The sequence below is a fragment of the Lacerta agilis genome, chromosome 10 (assembly GCF_009819535.1).
Source record: "Lacerta agilis isolate rLacAgi1 chromosome 10, rLacAgi1.pri, whole genome shotgun sequence".
In the NCBI taxonomy this organism is placed as follows: domain Eukaryota; kingdom Metazoa; phylum Chordata; class Lepidosauria; order Squamata; family Lacertidae; genus Lacerta; species Lacerta agilis.
In genome coordinates, this window is record NC_046321.1 from 30,140,348 (window position 1) to 30,159,562 (window position 19,215).

General features: G+C 45.7%; 3 protein-coding genes across 4 annotated transcripts; 2 read left to right on the forward strand and 1 right to left on the reverse strand.

Annotated features, from left to right (window-relative positions):
- The first annotated feature begins 316 nt into the window (after positions 1–316).
- PHETA2 (PH domain containing endocytic trafficking adaptor 2) lies at positions 317–2,098 on the forward strand. 2 transcript variants are annotated; one of them, XM_033162033.1, is made up of 3 exons: positions 317–490; positions 886–970; positions 1,073–2,098. In XM_033162033.1, exon 3 carries the CDS (start codon positions 1,110–1,112, stop codon positions 1,905–1,907), a length of 798 nt encoding a protein of 265 aa, XP_033017924.1. In that variant the 5' UTR covers positions 317–490; positions 886–970; positions 1,073–1,109; the 3' UTR covers positions 1,908–2,098. The 2 variants fall into 2 exon arrangements, with proteins under 2 accessions (XP_033017924.1, XP_033017923.1); XM_033162032.1 differs by having other exon boundaries at positions 319–490; positions 1,101–2,098.
- A 2,631-nt stretch (positions 2,099–4,729) lies between these two features.
- On the forward strand, positions 4,730–7,834 carry SMDT1 (single-pass membrane protein with aspartate rich tail 1). The gene is made up of 3 exons (XM_033162034.1): positions 4,730–4,920; positions 6,255–6,395; positions 7,539–7,834. Exons 1-2 carry the CDS (start codon positions 4,783–4,785, stop codon positions 6,390–6,392), a joined length of 276 nt encoding a protein of 91 aa, XP_033017925.1. The 5' UTR covers positions 4,730–4,782; the 3' UTR covers positions 6,393–6,395; positions 7,539–7,834.
- A 3,055-nt stretch (positions 7,835–10,889) lies between these two features.
- Positions 10,890–14,589, reverse strand: NDUFA6 (NADH:ubiquinone oxidoreductase subunit A6). Its single transcript, XM_033162935.1, has 3 exons — positions 14,409–14,589; positions 12,071–12,186; positions 10,890–11,117 (listed from the first exon to the last, which is right to left on the reverse strand). The coding sequence occupies exons 1-3, from the start codon at positions 14,548–14,550 to the stop codon at positions 10,986–10,988; spliced, it is 390 nt and encodes a 129-aa protein (XP_033018826.1). The 5' UTR covers positions 14,551–14,589; the 3' UTR covers positions 10,890–10,985.
- Between the last annotated feature and the right edge of the window lie 4,626 nt (positions 14,590–19,215).

Consider the following 19,215-nt stretch of genomic DNA (forward strand, 5'->3'; position numbering starts at 1 on the left):
TAGAAGAGATGTGGCTGTTGGTTATTGAACCCATTTCACAGAGTTAAAGGAAAGATGGGGTCATGAAAGGGTTTGAAACATCCAAGGAAGAAGATTTAATCATAAAGGTCGGCGATGGCGAATCAAGTCCTCCCTGTCTGATTCTTCTCTACGTGGCTTTCAAGACCTCGAGAGAAAAATCGGAGCAGTTTGGAGGGGTGGGGAATGGGGGAATTAAAAAAAAAGTGAAACCTCCGCTCTGTAATGTGAGGCGTGTTGGAAAACGTGGATTGTTAAAGAGCCATCCCTGGGCTTGCTGCTCCAGAAGCTATCTTGAACTCCGGGTTTTGCATTACGAAATTGTTCTAAACCAATAATAGTCAGAGCTCCGCAGAGAAAGAGGGAGGACAAAACCAAAACAGCCGCTTTAAAATCAACACGTTAATTAAAACAGGGGTAACGGGGTACGCCGAAATGGATGAAGAGGTTAGAGATCCCGCGTTGGAACAAGGTAAGTTTAGAGATAAAATGTGTCCCCTGGCTTTCAGAGCAGGCCTGCTCTCCCCGAGTCCAAAACCATCTTCCGCAAGCTCCGTTTATAAGGAGATCCCCACACAACACACACACTCCACCCCACCCTGGGGACTAGGCAGGCAGCCCGAGTTCTGGGGCTTTAAAAAGATCTCCATCTCCTCCCGTGAGCTTTCTGGCTCTGGAGACTCAGTTCAGTTGGCCATTAATCCAACTTGCTGTTACTCCAGTCAGCTTGATGGCTCTAAAAAAGGAGAAACATCCGAATGTGGTTTCCACTCCAGCTTCCAGAAGAGTGTGCCGCTATTGATTAAAGAGTTTTAATGGCAGTAAAAGCTAAGTGAAGTTTGAAACTTTTGTCCCTTGTTTTTCCAGAGCAGGGTACCTAGTGGCCTAACAGGAGACTGCAGCACACATCTATCCATGGAAGAAGGCAGATCCATCAAAATCCAGGCTTTGGGTAAGACTCTCCCTGCTCTCTCAAACAGTATAGATGAGCTGGAATATTGACTAAAATTATATTCCGGATGTCACTGGGACTTTAAAAATATCACTTTTTGATGATACCTGTCTGTCTCTATGCTCCTCAGGGGACCCTTATGGCAATGAAGCTGAATGAGCGTTGCGTGGCACATTATGCCACTTGCGACTCTCCGGCAGACCACACGGGCTTTCTGTGCAAGCGTGTGGAGCGCCGCCACCACCACCATCACACCAGTTCCTACCACCGCTGCTGGTTCATCCTCAAAGGCAACTTGCTTTTCTACTTTGAGGAGCAGCAGAGCCGTGAACCCCTGGGTCTCATTGTGCTGGAGGGCTGCACGGTGGAGCTGTGCGAAGCCGCTGAGGAGTTTGCCTTTGCCATCCGCTTCGATGGCAGCGGTGGCAAGGCCTATGTGTTGGTTGCCGACTGCCAGGCTGCGATGGAGGTTTGGGTGAAGGCCCTTTCCAGGGCCAGCTTTGATTACATGAGGCTCGTGGTTAAAGAGCTAGAGAAGCAGCTGGAGGAAGCGCGGAAGAGCTTGGTCGCCTGTCACAAATCTCCAAAGAGACCTTCCTCTGGCTGGAAGCGACATCTTTCCAGTTCCACAGCAATACCCTTCCAGGAGCACCCTGTCATCTCAGAAAATGGGTACTCCACATGGGCCAACGGTCGCACTGTTGCAGGAGCTGTTTTGGACCATGATGTGGGGTATCTGAAACCCCCACCTTTACCCCCTCGCCGAAGACCAGCTTGCAGCAGTGCAGGTGGAATGCTTGCTCCAGGCCTTGGTTCCGCTGTGCAGGAAAGCCCAGTGTCTCCAGAGACAGCATGTTTCTCAAAGCTGCACGATTGGTACGGTCAGGAGATAGCAGAGGCGAGGATGGAATGGCTGCAAAGCCAGAATGTACTGTGAATGTATTGAGGAAAGTATTTTGGGATGTGGGGAAGAGGGAGGGAAGGAAAGAGAAAAACAGATGCAAACCAAGTTTTCACAGACCTCTTGTGGATTTGCTCCTGGCCAACAAAATTGCCAAATAACCTATATTGCTTTCTGGAATAGTGGATTGCAAATATATGTATGTTCTAAGTTACTCTCAAAATTTAGTATCCCCATGGGGATCTTGAAATGCCCAGAATATCTCTGAAAATTAACCTTTCACCATCTGTATCACAAGCAGTATTACCCTGTTTCTCCTAAAATAAGACATAGCCATAAAATAAGCCATAGCAGGATTTCTATGCATTTGCGAAATATAAGCCGTTCCCCAAAAATAAGCCATACCCCGAAAATAAGCCATAGTGACATGGTACCTCCCATTAAAACAGCCTGGAGAGGCGTGGCTATGCAGCGTGCCGATGCGACACGGTTAAAATAAGACACCCCCTGAAAATAAGCCATACTGTGTTTTGTTGAGCGAAAAAAAATATAAGACGGTGTCTTATTTTAGGAGAAACACGGTAGCAAAAAGCTATGGTGTACTTATTACACTACTTTTTTCACACTGTGCTGTAAAGCTCAAGATGGCACTCTCATGTTTCAAGTGGCTTCTTAACACGAGAGGAATCCGAATTTCTGTTGAACCATACAATTCAATTAATGACATTCAATCTATATATTCCAGTTGCTTTGAGCCTTATGTTAGACTAATAATACTAATCATTTATACAGCACATTTCAAATATCCAATAATCTTCACATACATTACATAAAGGTTACTGACAACAATCTGAAAAGGTAGGCTAGTATATTTATCGCCATATGGAGGGCAAAGCAAATTGCCTAAGACCACCTCTTGCCGAGGTGAAATTTGATCCAGTAGTTTCACACTCTTAGTCACAGTGTTGCCCTAGAGTAGACATTACAAAATGCTTCCAAGATCCATAACTAAGGAATCCCTCACTTTTAGAGCTTTCGCTACATTTTGAGTCAGTATTTGAAGATAACCTCTTCAAGAGGCAACATGACCTAGATCTGAGTAAGTGAACCAATAAATTAGGGACAGTTGCTCCCACATACTAACATATAATGTGTGACCACTTAATTACACTGAATGACAGCAGTGAGCAGAGCAGATGTTAGCATTGTACTGTAGTCTAGTTTCTACATGCACTTGCACATATCTTTCTATCCTCCAACTAGACAAGCAAGAAGCATTATTGGAGTTCAAGAACCTGCTCTAGCCAGGTAAAAACAATCAGGGTGCAAAGCAGAGCCAGGGAGGAGTGTGGTTTGGGAAATGTTCTAAGGCCCTATGGAGAAACCTGGAGAGCCAAATTTGTCCCTTGGCCCTGTTGTTCTGACCTACACAATAGTCTCCTAAGGAAGCCGCTAATATGTATATAGCCCAATTAGGGTGAAGAACAGTATAAACCTAGACTTCTCAGCCATCTCAACTGCAATCACTGAGTTGTGAGTTTTGTAGTCATAAGTCCATGAACTTCAATTTAAATGATGCCAATAGGCACTGGATTCACTGTTCCATGGTGTCCAGTATACACTCCCTTTATATCATATTGCTGCATTCTGATTTCTGGGATCAGGTTTGTTCTTTAGCGTTCTTGCACATCAGTGACTTTAACTATAACTAATTGGCTGACGAAACCATTGTTTACCAAATCATCATGGGCTCAGACCAGTGCTGGTAAATTGGTAATAACCAGTTGCAATGACTGTCCCTGCTGGGAGGAAAGAACCACCATGACTGTTTTTAATATGATAAAATCAAGTTAACATGGCAAATAATATGTCACTTCCAACAGTGAAAATGGTTAATGTTGTGAAGGAAGATAGTAATATATCTACTCCAAAGAAAAAAATTCTGATCTGCAATAATGTTAGCAGCAGCCAGAATATACCTGCTAAGGTTGTAAAACAAATGGAAGCTAATAACTTCATGGTGCTCTACATACATTCTTGAATTACATTTTTTTGTATGTTTGCATGGGTTATGCTTTACACTTAAAACAAGAATATACACTACTGTTCCATAGTTATTTGTAGTACAAATTTATTCTTGAATAAACTTTTTAATATATATATTGTAGTGCTTGGCTGCACGGTGATGAGGCTGTGTCTTGAGTTCCCTCCCTGGGAGTTCTAACATAATTAGTGTCCTGCAGGATCAGACCAAGTATTTACCTAGTCAACTTTCCAATGTCCCACAGATGCCAACCAGATACCCAGTCTGGCAAGCCCTCTGCTGTTCTGTAGCCGCAGCCCCCTCCACTCTTGTAGGTAACAATTTAATTTATATACAGATTTATATACTCTCTTCACTAAAATGGTCACAGGGTTCTTTACAAAAAGAAAGGTAATGTCAAAACATGATGCACAATAAACAGAAACATTAGGACAATTCTTTTATATATCACAGAAATGTCATGACCCATAAGCCCTTTAAAAGGAATATAAGAGTAAAGAGGGACTTCATTGACAGGTGACCTCTTTGAATATTGGCAAAGCAAATAAACAAGGTTACAGGTAACTGGATTAGAGTTGGCAAAAGTAGGAATTCCTACTGTTTGGGGTCAAGCCCGATAAGCTAAAACATAAGATTCCTCTGTTGGGTTTTCGGCCTGAGGGACTTTTCAAATAGGAACCAAGAAATGACCCATCCGAGGCGATGAGAGCAATCTCTGTAATTTTCGAATCTCTGTGGCATCACTCCGCCCACGCGCGCCCTGGAGGTATTTTACTCCTTCATCGTCATATCGCGAGATTTGAGAAAGCACCTCCCATCCTTCCGACACTTGGGACGCGTCGCTATAGCTGTAGCGCTACAGAGAAGATGGCTGGGCGCCTGTGGGCAGCGGCAGGGTCCTGGGCGAGGCCTTTCGGGAGCCAGAGGGGTCCCTCAGTGACCGCTGCCCCCTCGCGAAATATCACCGTCACCCGGACTGGCGCAATCTTGCCCAAGCCCGTCAAAGTGAGTGCGCGAAGCGAAGCCTCGGGTCGCGGAGGGGAAACGAGCTGGGAGTGAAGCCAGCCAATCGCTAATCGGGATGGGCTGCCTGGCTTGGAGGGCGTTGTGTCAGCCAATGGTTTGAAAGGATTGTTGTCTTGGCAGATGGTTGCCCAATGGATAAGGCGGCAGGGGCGGGCTTTAGAACAGAAGCACCACTAGGAAATGATCCCGTAAAGGGACGTTCCTATTCCAGCAAGACAAGAGCCGCATAGAGGGATAGTGAGCGCTTCCTCCCCTCTCCTGCCTGTGAGCTACGGGGGGAGGGGGTGTCGTTTATAAAAAGAAAATGGTGTGTTTGTGTGTGTCGGTCGTCGGCATGTTTCATTTTCCTTCTTCACCTCGGTTAAAGCCTTTCCCGCAGATCCTACCTTCCTGCCCCCTTTGCTTCTTGTAACAGGTGACAGGAAATGTTAGTAATGCGGATGACTGATACTTGGCCGACTGCTTTCGTGTCCAAGTTGAATTTGACATGTATGAAGTGGGATGGACGGACCAGCCACTTTTTGTCAAGTTACTTTGTCAGGTGTCTGGAATGTGGCCTTTCAGAGTCCCTTCCCTGCCCCCTCCGCTCAGCTTCCAGGAGAAACGTTTTAAGGGAAGCCCCACATTTGGTTTTCAGAAGTTCCACAAGCACTTGTCTAGAAAATGAGGGCTGCAAGGAGGAGCAGATGAAAGGGAGTGGGTCCCAAAACGGGAGACAAAGGGAATTGCCAGGAACACGAGATAAAGGGGGAGGTGAGCTAAAGTGACCCCTAGAATAAAGGATTTTTGCTGCTGTGTTCAAAATGCATTTCAGGTGCTTATAAAATTGAGTAATGCTGTTATACTGCACTTCTGTTTTCCATTATTTGAGTTTCATGCTTTGAATTGAGAGCAAAACTGTTTTGCTGGATCATTTACTACAGTAGGTTCCCCAACCATGAAGAAAACACCTTGGAGTATCTGATAATACGCAAACTTTTAGTTTTCCTATTTATGTATTTAGGATATAAAATGTGTTGCTTGCTTAATACTAATATTCATTTTTGTTTTTTGCTTAGTTTTTCCATATATTTGAAGACACTTTTACATATATTTTTCTATGTGGGTTTAAATGTGAATTAGTAGAACGGTAACAATATGTGCCATTATTTATGGGTGCAAGCATTTGAAGGGTGATGTCATTTCTTTAAATCTTTCCATCAGCTCTAGACTTATGTACATTGGCAGCTTTATAGAGATTTGTGATGACCAACTTTTTCTGCAGAACTTGCATTGAAAGGGATATTAAACTGGTTCTCAATTAATCTCTCCAGATGCCTTTTGGTCTCCTTCGTGTGTTTGCCATTGTAATTCCCTTCCTCTATGTTGGGACACAAATCAGCAAAAATTTTGCAGCCTTGCTAGAGGAACATGATATTTTTGTACCAGAGGATGACGACGACGATGATTAATAGGTATGACTATAGATAAAAGCATAAACTTGATCTGAAGTCCCCCCCCCCATTGATATAGGATAAGTGAAATCAGAATAAAACACTTGGAGAAAATCCTTCATTGGCAAACCTGTTACGGTAGGTCAAAACAGATACCCAAAAACCATAAACTCCAGCTATACTTAAATTCTCATGATAAGTGGTACTAACATGTAGAGTATAAGTGAACAAGATATGCAAGAAATGAATGTGGTTGCATCTCAACCTCTCATACACTGTCCTACAGGTGGGGAACCTCAGGCCTGAGTGCTGAATGTACCTCTTTCCAGGGCAATCCCCTCACCAGCCCTGCTCCTCATCCTTAAATGCTTTTGCCTGGCTGAAATGTGTCCTTGAACTGTCAGAATGTCTCTTGTTTGGTGAATGAAAGATGGGAGGTATGGGTGTGCATGTGTAGAAACCTCTTGATTTTTGCCTGGCTGGAATGCAGTCAGCTACATAAAGAGTTGCATCCATTGCCCCATCCAGTACTTGCATGCACCCCCAAAAGCTTTCTCAGATGGGAATGTGGCCTTAAGACAAACACTTTCCCTATCCTGCATGTCCCTACCTTGCTTGCAGTGAAGGCCCCTGAACAGCTCATCTTTTTTATTGGAGTAGTTGCAGCAGCCTTTGAAATCTCACCCTATATATACCCTAGAATAGATCACAATTCCTGTCCTAAAAACACTGTTTCCTATCTTTCCTTTCCCATTCTTTTATTCCTATATAATAAAACTAAGCATATGCAAAAAGTTTTGCTTACAGTTTAGTTACTATTTAGTCTTACTTTTTGTGAGTATAACTTTGAAAGAATTAAACTAACTAGACAATAAATTCATTAGGCCATGATGAAAATGTCTACACTGATTTGGCAATATCACTGTTCTATATTTTAAGTCAATAAAAGTACCGTATATTGTTCTGCTAAATACACTTGCCAATGTCACAATGAACTTGTTTTAATAAGCCATGTTGTATAGAAAGCAGCAAACACTGTGTTTATAATATGCACATGATATTGGCGTTTTGTGCTATTCTCTAATTTTTGCAAAGCTAGTATCCTATGGTTGATCATTGGGCCAGTTCTGCAGTGTGAAATAACATATTCTTGTTTCTTTACAGGGTTAAAATAGGAGAAAACAAGAGTGAAAGCCATAGACAACTATTCTGATGTCAATGTCTAGTCACGGCCCCTCTTTTCAGTTTTTAAAGAAGACATTTTGGGAGAGTTGGACCCCCATCCTACCAGTAGATGCTCTGTGCATGTCTAAATGAGGATTGGCTACATACATAGGCAAGATATATGCTTGGTTCAGCAATCATTGTATGTAACACCTAGTTCATGAGAGTGCTTGGAACCCTGTTCTAATGAGAGTGAAGAAATGGTTTAGATTGCAAATAAAGAATAACAGACCAAGGCCTGCATCTCTTCTTTAAATTGTTCTAGGCTGCACACAGGGTTCCAAGTGTGATGTAAGTATTACTGCACCATACCTTCGCTGAAAAGCATTAATAATTTCAATTCCCTTTCACTCCTTTACATTTTTTTTTTTAGAAACTGCAAATTCTGTTTAACAGAAAAAGTAACTTTATTCAACTCTGCTAGACTGACTTGTTCCAAAAAAAGAAGCAGTAGCACAAATACTTCTTTTTTGAATCTTGATAACTAATAGTGAGCAGATGCCCTTTGATATCAGGCACTGTTTTATTTTAGTGTACAGTAAATGATGATGCCATAACTTTTCGAACTTGACATGTTACAGTATTGACTGATAACTGGTATCTTGAGTTCATGGCACCTACCAAAGTCCAGAGATGCATGCATCTAAATTCTGATAAAATTAACTTAACATTTGGCAAAGAGGAATTGCTTCCTGTATCATCAGTTTACCTAAACATTATTTTTATTTGTGCCACATGTTTTTCCTTTGCTCTGAAGGTCAATGGAATTAGAGTCTATGGATTCAAAAATGGATTGCCACTTTTCAGTACACATGCCTCATTCAGCAGACCTGGCTAATGCCATGCTTGCTATAAAAAAAAAGGATGGCTGCTAGCCCTGCTATGAAATAATTGTATACATGATCCTGTTTGCATAATTTAACAAAATTTGGCTTCCACAATAAAATGCATGACCTTGTATAGAACAGGATTTTGTACTCTTGAACACTGTTCCGAGCAGTTGGGGACATTACCAACCTCTAACTTCAGATAAACAGGATTTTCTTGTGGGAGCTTTTGAAGGAGGAACTCGTGTTAGAAGCTAACTAGAGGCCACAGCAGTGCTGCTGCATGTGGTTCTACCACAGGAGGGCTCCCTTGCACAGTGGGAAGGAATACAGTGATCCCTTGAGTTAAGAACTTAATTTGTTCCAGAGGTCTGTTCTTAACCTGAAACTGTTCTTAACCTGAGGTACTTTAGCTAATGGGGCCTCCCGCTGCTGCCACACAATTTCTGTTCTTGTCCTGTAGCAAAGTTCTTAACCTGAGGTCCTATTTCTGGGTTAGCAGAGTCTGTAACCTGAAGCGTCTGTAACCCGAGGTACCACTGTACTGTATTAAATAACCATGAAAGTTGGGTTAAGGAGCATTAAACTACTTGCATAATAGGTGTCTTTTTTACACTTGTATTTGGGATGGTTGGAATAGGGCTCAGTTTTCTTAGACGGAATGGGGGGAGGAAGCCCCCAAATACCTCTCCTGGCAAGCAAAGGAAATTATTAGAAGCCTTAGGCTACAAACTCATAAGTGTAATCAAGGCAGTTTAATGGCTAGCTTCTTTCTGGTTGCTGAATTAAAGAAATGTTCCTGCAAGGCAGGTAGAAGACTCAATAGGCTGAGAAATCATTCCTCAGGAAAGCATCAGTGTGGTGATACTATTTCAAGGGCAGTAACACAAACTAGGCAAAACTATCAGCACAAAGAAAGCAGGCAGGAGAAAAGTGAGCTATTTTTTGCTGCCAGGTTACTCTCAAGATTGCTCAGGTTTGGCTTACCAGTCTTTCCAAGGACAGTGGCATCCAGGCTGTAGAGTTAACAGTTGGATTGCTAAAACTACTCACCAGTTTAGTGCTCTTTTACTTAATGGTATTAAAGTAAATGTATATGGGAGTGAGAGCTGGACCATAAAGAAGGCTGATTGCCAAAGAATTGATACTTTTGAATTACCAGTATGGTGCTGGAGGAGACTCTTGAGAGTCCCATGGACTGCAAGAAGATTAAACCTATCCATTCTTAAGGAAATCAGCCCTGAGTGCTCACTGCAAGGACAGATCCTGAAGCTGAGGCTCCAATACTTTGGCCACCTCATGAGAAGAGAAGACTCCCTGGAAAAGACCCTGATGTTGGGAAAGATTGATGGCACAAGGAGAAGGGGAAGACAGAGGACGAGATGGTTGGACAGTGTTCTCAAAGCTACTAACATGAGTCTGATCAAACTGCGGGAGGCAGTGGGAGACAGGAGTGCCTGGCGTGCTCTGGTCCATGGGGTCACGAAGAGTCGGGCATGACTAAATGACTAAACAACAACATTACACACTCATGGTATGGCAAGACACCCAGTACCAATGGGTTCCAGGTTTTCTCCAGGAAGCAAAAGCCCACTGTAATATATCAACTTGCCCTTTGGATAGCCCAAGGGTTACCACTTAGGTTTTAAGCATTTGGAAAACTCCATTAATATGTTCCAGGTTTCTCTTTCTGGAAAAATACATGTTCAACTATTAATAGTACATTCTTGAACAAAATCTTTATGATTTTATCGGAGCCAATGCATCCTGGATTAAAGTACATAAAGTAAAAGGTAAAGGACCCTTGGATGGTTAAGTCCAGTCAAAGGTGACTATAGGGTTGCGGCACTCATCTCGCTTCAGGCCAAGGGAGTTAGTGTTTGTCCAGACAGCTTTCTGGGTCATGTGGACAGCATGACTAAACTGCTTCTGGCGCAACAGAACACCATGATGGAAACCAGAGCGCACAGAAACGTTTACCTTCCTGCCACAGCAGTACCTATTTATCTACTAGCACTAGTGTGCTTTCGAACTGCTAGGTTGGCAGAAACTGGGACAGAGTAACACAAGCTCACCCTACTGCATGGATTCAAACCACTGACCTTCCAATTGGCCAGCCCAAGAGGCTCAGTGGTTTAGACCACAGCGCCACCTGTGTCCCTTGAAAGTACATATATTCTACTACTGAACACAATCTTTCCCACACAGACTTCTAACCTCTTTGTTCTTTGAGTACAGAATCATTTTAACTTTATTCAAATGGGACTAACTTCGAAGTACACGTGCGTAGGACTCCAGCATGTTTTTCAGGTACTCCAGTATTATTTTTTAGGTACTTTTTTTTAGGTACCAGTTGCACACCCAGGCTATCATAAGTAGATAATGCATGAAAGGAATCAAGGATGGCTGAAGCATCTGCACCAAGAATTCAGAACCAGTATGGAACAGAGAGTACCAGCATGGATACCTCCCTGCTGAAGAGCTCTTCAATATACAGGGCTTTATTTGGAACAGAACCAGACAAACATACAGTATCTCAACTCCACAAAGTTCATTTAGTTCATGGGTCATGGCCTGCATAGAACTTGGACAGGAAGTCCTTGGGTCGTGGCGATTCTGTCTCATGAAAATACCTCATTAAATGGGTCCGTTGTTTCCATACGTGAATAGTCTCTTGGAGTTCCATTTTCCCCTATATCAGACAGAAAAGGAAGAAAGGTGTTTATATTAGCCTATTACCACAATAATTTATTATGCTAATACAGGGTAGGCACAACTATCAGGTTTCTATGAAATTGGGGCCTTTAAGTACCAAATTAGTGGACATGACATAACAGTGGAGGTTCATTATGAAACTTGCATTACATGCTGTGTGCTTGGAAGAAATATATAGTGAGCTGTAGGCAAATGTATTGTCCTTACCACATTGCTACTGACTCTCAATACTTTTAAAGATTGGGGGCAAGGCAGACATAGCAGACAGGGAGGTACCGGTATTTTGAAAGGTTCTGCCACTTCAGATTTAGATTTGGACACTGATTCCTTTGGTATATAGTAAAACTATACAGTGGTACCTCGGGTTAAGTACGCTTCAGGTTAAGAACTCCGCTGAAGAACAGAAATCGTACTCTGGCGGCGCAGCAGCAGCAGGAGGTCTCATTAGCTAAAGTGGTGCTTCAGGTTAAGAACAGACCTCCGGAACGAATTAAGTACTTAAACCTAAGTACCACTGTAGTCTCATATGCTCCATGGTGGTGGCACTACTGTACACTAAAGAAGGCATAACTGGTCAGCATTCTGGGGCAAGGCAGTTGTGCCAGGAAGGACATAAGCAGGCTCTCCCATGTCTCCCCTACGTTACCTAAACTTGGATAAGACCACATGAATATGGATTGTTTCTGTGATGACACAGCATTTGAAATCTCAAGTTTAGAGACCCACCTGTATTGCAAGACATGGTTTAGCATTCATAAAGGAAAAGTCATGTATCATTTATGATTGAAAGAGGCATTCTCTTAAGTCTATTATGGGCTTTCATCCCCTTCTCCATTTCTATAGGGGTCTGATAACTACTTTTGCTTTTATCTCTATATACCAGACATCCTATGCTTGCTTTGAATTTAAGGCAAATGTTATTTAGTTTACCTTAATAACGAGCATATCAATAACTCTAGGGTCTGTGACATGGGCATTCTTCATGAACAACTCTCGCACCTTATCCCGGCCCCGTTTCACTGAGATGTCCAGCTGGTATAGATGCACTAGATAAGCAAATAATAATAATGGGAGAGAAAATGAGTGTTAGCTCTTAACTTACAAAGTTACTGTTTACACATTTACTTACTATCTCCAAATGAACACAGTTAAACTAGTGGGCTGTTTTGTTCCATTCCACTGAAAGCGAGCTCCAATTAAACGGAAGTTCTAATAGGTGATAACAAGCCATTAAGTCACAGGAAAGACAAAAGCTCATAGCTGTCATGAGCAAGGTCCTTCAAGCTTTCATGACATGTAACTGTTACTCCCAGCTTGTAGTGTGAACCAACACCATTCTCCATAAGGACCGCCCCATACATGCCACCAGGGTTGGCACCAGTGGCGTACAGTCCATGGACGAGGAACTAGCCTAGTCCCTGAAGTTCCTGGTAAAATATTCACACACCTCCCTCCATGCTCCCTCCTCCTTCCTTCTTTTCCTCCAGCCCTCCTTGAACCTTACTTGCTTACGCCTCTTTCTTAGTTTAGCTGCTCTACCCAAGCTGCTCAGAGGGTTGCACTCCTTGCACGGAGCTATACTCCTTGTAGTCGTTTGTCCTGGTTGGTGTCAGCACATGCCCAGACACGCAGGGAAGTGGGTTCTTGATCCAAGTCTCTCTATGCAGTGTGTAATTAACAGAAAGACACACAGTATGCTCATTAGGTAGAAAGTATGAGAGAGGGACTCTAAGAACCCACCTTCCTCCTCATCTGAGCATGCGCCGCCCACACTTTGCCTGGGTTGGCAGCACAGTTACCAGGTCTCGTCTGGGTGGTGTGCACGTCTGCTTGGCTCGACCAGCTTGGGCCAGAGAGAATGCTGGTGAGTGGGGTTGTGAGGGAGACAGGCACAGCTTCTCTCCCGGGCATGTGTAGGGTGGCAAGATAATCCTCCAGTCCTGGCCATAGATAGGGCATCTTTCCCGCTCTGCCTGCGTCTTGAAAAACGCAGCTCTTGTGTCAACATTTGGAGCTGCTGGATTTTAAAAGTCCTTCGGTTCCAATAGCAATCAGAGGACAGAGTGACGCAGCTGGAACCCCTTCCCCACACAAAAGCAGGTTGAAGGAGATCTCCTTGCACCGTCGCAAAGCACAGCAAATAGGAGCGGGCAGCTGGACTTGCAGCTCAATCCTCTTCATGTTTACTCAGAAGTAGCCCCCCTTTTGTTCAATAGCATTTCCCTCCCTCCAGGTTGCAGCCTGGATCAATGGGGAACAGTACCTTGGGTTTATTTTGTAAACGACTTGAGCTTTGTGCCAGACAGCAAGCTATTCCCAACAAGATCTAAACTGCCTGTGCCAAAGAGCGCCCGGCAGCAGCACAGCCCACAGCACACGTGAGGCAGAGACCACTTCCCACCCTGAAGGTGCCTTCTTTTTGTTGTGAGGCACCCAGCTGCTGCCTTCCCCAACTCTGCAGAGGTCAGCCAGACCCCACCCCTCGCCACTGGGGGGGGGGAGGAAGCAGGACACAGAACAACACTGCTGTCACAAGCAGGTCTTTATAAAGGGGCTCTTTTTAAGTACATTTTGACGGCAGCTGCTACAGTGCAGGAGTAGCTGTTTAAAAAATAATAATAATCAGGCAGCTTGAGTTTGAAGGGGGGAATGCAGCCTTTACGTAGCTGCCACAGCTGCATCCGTAGCAACGGCTCTTGAGTAAACCTCATGTGGGCTCTGTTTGTCCTCCACCCCTCACTCTGCCCCCCCCCAGTGGGCGCGCATTGGCGCCCTAACTGTTCCCCAACCACAAATGTCACCGCACGCCACTGGTGGCATCTATCCTGAATGGATTAAAGGCACACTATCTTACTATCATAACCACCGCTAACGCTGAACCAACCCTTCTTTGGGTACTCGCAGTTGCCAGTGTAGATCAGAGTGCCAACTACATCCAACATCCATGGCATGATGCGCCGTAGATTGGGATGGCGTGACCCCAAGTGTCACAGAGGAGCGTGACACGAGTGGGAAGGGGGAACAGTCGAAGCAGGGAAGCGATCTGCCTTCCCTGCCCTTGGTTTTAATTCTGAGCAGGCCACTCTCTCGGCAGCGGCCTCAAAGGAAAGGGAGTCCGGGGAAGCGGGGAAATTTGGGGAGGGGGAGCAGCCCCCGACGACGCCCTCCTGCCCTCAGCGAAGCGCCCGTCCGTCCCCCTTAACGCGCCGCCCCCCTCTGGACGCGACCTTGAGGAGGAGGTCGCTCGCCTGCAGCCGCGCCTCCTCACCAGCGTTTGGTATTTCTCGGTACCAAGCCCTATACAGTTCTCGCACGCGCCGTTTGGCCTCCGCCAAGTCCCGGCTGAAGATCGGCTTTACAGTTGCCTTCGCGGCAGCAGCCGCTACCTTCCCGGCTCCGGGCGCCGCCATCTTGCTCGGCCGGATACGCCCCGCCTACCCATCCCCGAACGGATGTTTTCCGTACAGAGTAGACGGGCTTGTTCGAGGGTGCTCGAGTGCCATTGGCTTAGGGCTGTGCTATTTCTCCAAGGCTCGCCAGCCATTGGGCGGTGGGAGGTTCCGACTGGCGAAGCCTTCCGGGTTTCGTCCTTGAGGGAGCAACCGCCGCTGGGCAGCGCTCTTTCTTGTTGGTTTCAATATCATCAATTGAATGAAACTAAATAAAAGATAAAGAAAAAGGTTTTTCAGAAGATGGTTCGGAATTCAAAAGAGCTCCATTGGAAAATAATGAGAAATTAGTCTCATAGATTTATAAAATTCTTCTAGAGTAGGAGACAAAAGATGAGATGATAAAAGCAACTATAACTCATTGGGCAATTTATATAGGACACAATACATACGGAAATGAGAGTTTGGTAGAGATTATGGATAACAATGAACTTCTCTGCCTGCTACACACTAAAGGAAAATCTACGAAAGATGATGTATAGATGGTATCTGACTGCAAGCAAGCTCTTAAATACGTTTTTTTAAAGGGTCCAAATTATGCTGGAAATGCCAAGAGATAGAGGTCACTTTCTTTCATACGTGGTGGTTGTGTAGGGAGGCCAAAAAGTACAGTACTGGGAAATGTTTTGCATAGAACTAAAAAATATTTTAAGGATGACACCCCACCCCCACCCCGCGCCAAAAACAGAGGCCTTCCTATTAGGAATAAAGAATGGCGAAATTCCCAAGAGGGTACCGGTACTTTGTCTCTTCTTCTATGCAACCACCACTGCAATAATCATATATGCGCAAATATGGAAAGAGAAAGAAACCCCAGCAAAAGAAGAGTGGCAGTTTAAATAGCAGGGGTCAGCAACCTTCTTCAGCCATGGGCTGGTCCACCATCCGTCAGACCATGTGGTGGGCCGGATCATATTTTTTTGGGGGAAATGAACGAATTCCTATGCCCCACAAATAACCCAGAGATGCATTTTAAATAAAAGCACACATTCTACTCATGTAAAAACACCAGGCAGGCCCCAGAAATAACCCAGAGATGCGTTTTAAATAAAAGGACACATTCTACTCATGTAAAAACATGCCGATTCCCAGACAGTCCGTGGGCCGGATTGAGAAGGCGATTGGGCCGCATATGGCCCACAGGCCTTAGGTTGCCTACCCCTGAAATAGAGTATGTGGAGCTAGCTACGATGACCGCAAAAATAAGATATCAAGAAGAGACAAAGATATGGGAGGAGTGGAAACACTGGAGAGTATCTAAAGAGGTAAAGGTACCCCTGACCGTTAGGTCCAGTCACAGACGACTCTGGGGTTGCAATGCTCATCTTGCTTTACTTGCCAAGGGAGCCGGTGTTTGTCTTTGTCGGCAGACAGCTCATGGGCGTACCTGGGGGGGGGGCAGCAGGGGGTAGCTGCCCCCCCCCCAAGCAAAAATGATCGGCGTCATGCTGAGGAAGAAGCGGGGCGGGAGGAGAGGAGCAGAGAAGAAGGGGATGCAGTGGAGGAGGAGGAGGCTGCTGTCCCCGCCGCCCAAGTTCCTCCCTTTGCCCCCCCCCTTGCCCAAGGCAGCTCCTGTCCCGGAGGCGAAGGAGGAGCGCCTGTCGCGCGCTCACAGCGGCGGACTGCGGTGGGGACGGCTCTGGTCACTGTGCTGCCGCCGCTGCGTCAGGCCTCACTCTTCCCTCTCGCGCCTCCCTCAGCCTCCATCCCTCCCTGCCCGGCTGTTTCTCTCTTTCTCTCTCCCGCCCCCCCCCCCCGTTACCCCTCCATCGGGTGCCTGCGCCCCTTCCCCTTCTCGCCCTTTTTCTCTCCCCTCGCTCTTCATATTCCCTTCCTTTTGCGCTGCCGGTCTCCTTCAGCCTCCTCCTGATTCTCGTTCGCTTTCTGTCCCTTTCCCTTCCTCCTTTCCTGCTCCTCTTTGCGTCCTTTCCATTTCTTCCACCCCAGCCCCAGATATATTTCCTTCAGCCTTCTCCACTCCACCCTTCATACTTTACCTCCTTTCTTGTGCCATTGCCATTTTCCTCACTCAGCTTTTCTTTCCTCCCCTCCCCTCATTCCTTCGTCACTTTCTCGCCTTTTATTGCCTTCAGCCTGTCGTCTGCTGCCCCTTCATTCCCTTTTCCCTTCCCCTTGGCCCCCAGGCAGAGACCCAGAGAGGGGACCCAGTCAATGACACTTCCCTTGGCTACTGTTTTCTGGAAGCAGTAAGGAAGCTTTCTTTGGCGAAAACTGGGGTGGTGGTGACAATCAATGGGGCTTGTGCATTTCATGGAATTGTAGAGTTGGTCCAAGTACCCCCCTGCAACGAAGAAATCTTTTATCCAGCATGGGGCTCAAACCCAAAAGCCTGAGATTGAAAGTCTCCTACTCTACCAACTGAGCTATTCCCCTGAGGGCTAGCGCAGGACATTTTGCTGCCTGGGGCCAAGGATGAGAGTTCACCCTTCCCATCCTATGCATTTAGTAATTTGTTAGGTTTCTATCTCATCTTTCCCTCCCCATACATTTCTCTTTCCCCCATTATCTGTGCAACAGGCCTATAGAAGAGGTTAGGCCATGGGTAGGCAAACTAAGGCCCAGGGGCTGGATCTGGCCCAATCGCCTTCTAAATCTGGCCCACGGACGGTCCGGGAATCAGCGTGTTTTTACATGAGTAGAATGTGTCCTTAAAATGCATCTCTATGTTATTTGGGGGGCCTGCCTGGTGTTTTTACATGAGTAGAATGTGTGCTTTTATTTAAAATGCATCTCTGGGTTACTTGTGGGGCATAGGAATTAGTTTATTTTTTTAATTTTCAAAATATAGTCTGGCCCCCCACAAGGTCTGAGGGACAGTTTGCTGCTGAAAAGGTTTGCTGACCCCTGGGTTAGGCTAAGAGAATGTGTCTATGAGTGGCTTTCAACACTGCTCATCTTGATCCTCTAACCACTAGACCACACTACAGAGGCCCACCAGACTGGCAGAGGAAACTTCACTGCTAACAAAACAAGAGTCCATCGCTGCAACAGGTTGGCCTAGTGGGCACAGGGCAGGCTGCATGGCACTCACAGCTCTGTGGAGCAGACAGGGAAGGAGCATCACTGCTTATTTCACAGTTGAGTATGGCAATGCTCTCTGTGCCAAATAAATAAGCTTTTATTCATTCATCCTTTTCCTTCTAAAGACCTTTTTATCTGCCCAGGCTTCTGCCTAACCCCCTGCACATAGTTCATTTTCAGTACTGCCTATTACTGTTTTTAAAGTAATTTGTCTTAGTTCTTATAAACTGTCTTGGGAATTTTGAATGTAAGGGCAGGTGCATAAATATTTTAAATACAGTGGTACCTCTACTTACGGACGCAATCCATAGTCTGTAAGTAGAGCGCTGCTTCTGTGCGCCACGGGAGGCGACGGAAACCGAGGCTCTGGCGCCTCTGAGCCAAATGCAGAGCGCCTCTTCCTCCCAACCACCAGCAACCCCCACAGCAAAACCTGGGATCGGTGGGGCGGCGGGGGGGATATTCTTACACATTGGCTGGGTCCCCGTCTGTTGGCTGCTTCTCCGTTGGGAGTCAAGAAGAGAAACCGGGGCGCCTCTGAGCATGTGCAGAGTGCATTTCTGTTCCCGCTGGGCAGTAAGTTCACAGCAAGACCCAAATGGTGGTGGTGGTGCGAATGTAAACCTCGCGGGCAGGGCCTCAGAATGACGAGGAGATGTCCACTCTACCGACCAAGCAGAAACGCGGCCCATGTTTTTTTTGGGGGGGGGGTTCAGCATCTCTCCTGCACGTGTCAAGGTTCATGGGGTAGCTAAAGACAGTTTGGATATGTATGAAGCCTCTTTGGAAAGGGGCAGTTTCAGGTACTGCTGGGGACAGAGGGAAAGTGGGGCATCTGGCCAGCTCTGTTGGAAATGGGGGATGGGGTGCCATCAGGGCAGGACTTTGGGGGCAGAAGTCCATGACCCCATTCATAGGAACAAGCAGGACCCACACTATACACAGCAGGGCTATCAAAGCATCCCCCCCCCTTTAAAAAAATTTCCAGAAGCATTTTTTCCCAGCTCAGCACCATTTCCCCCCCTCTCCCTCACTGCATACTCCCTCCTCCCTCCCTCCTCCCGGTGCAGCCATTGGCTAATATTGCTGAGGCACAGGCCAATGGGCGGGCAGCTCTGCATGGCTGAGAGCAGGAAGAGGGCTGGGCTGAGTGGCTCAGCGCCATTTGCAGCAGCCAACCATGCCCGAGCCTGCTGCCAGCTGTTTCAGGTAATCTGTGCGTTTTTCCTTTATTTTTTAAATAATGGATGTGGATGGGGTCTGGATTGAAATGAAAGTTTTGAGCAAGTTTTCTTCAAACCCAAGAAAAATGATATTAGTATAAGACATGTAACTAGAATAAAAATTAAATTTTTTCAAGCAAATCATTGTAATAACTACCATAATAAAGCACTGCTATAATTAAATAATAATTTTCTTTAAATTTTGGTTTCATTCACCTTTTCCGTGCTGAAATGTCACAACCTGAACAACCATGGCTGCCCCCCCCCCCAGTTTTGATCCTGGGTACGCCCCTGAGACAGCTTCCAGGTCATGTGGCCAGCCTGACTAAGCTGCTTCTGGCGAACCAGAGCAGCGCACGGA

What these genes read in the sequence shown, in the direction of transcription:
- PHETA2 (XM_033162033.1), top strand. Translation starts at nt 1,110, where the DNA reads ATGGCAATGAAGCTGAATGAGCGTTGCGTGGCACATTATGCCACTTGC.
- NDUFA6 (XM_033162935.1), bottom strand. Translation starts at nt 14,550, where the DNA reads ATGGCGGCGCCCGGAGCCGGGAAGGTAGCGGCTGCTGCCGCGAAGGCA. An exon ending in CCGAGAAATACCAAACGCTG is followed by an intron (nt 12,187 to 14,408) that starts GTGAGGAGGCGC and finishes TTGCTTATCTAG; the next exon opens with TGCATCTATACCAGCTGGAC. An exon ending in TTGATATGCTCGTTATTAAG is followed by an intron (nt 11,118 to 12,070) that starts GTAAACTAAATA and finishes TGTCTGATATAG; the next exon opens with GGGAAAATGGAACTCCAAGA.
- SMDT1 (XM_033162034.1), top strand. Translation starts at nt 4,783, where the DNA reads ATGGCTGGGCGCCTGTGGGCAGCGGCAGGGTCCTGGGCGAGGCCTTTC. An exon ending in TCTTGCCCAAGCCCGTCAAA is followed by an intron (nt 4,921 to 6,254) that starts GTGAGTGCGCGA and finishes TAATCTCTCCAG; the next exon opens with ATGCCTTTTGGTCTCCTTCG.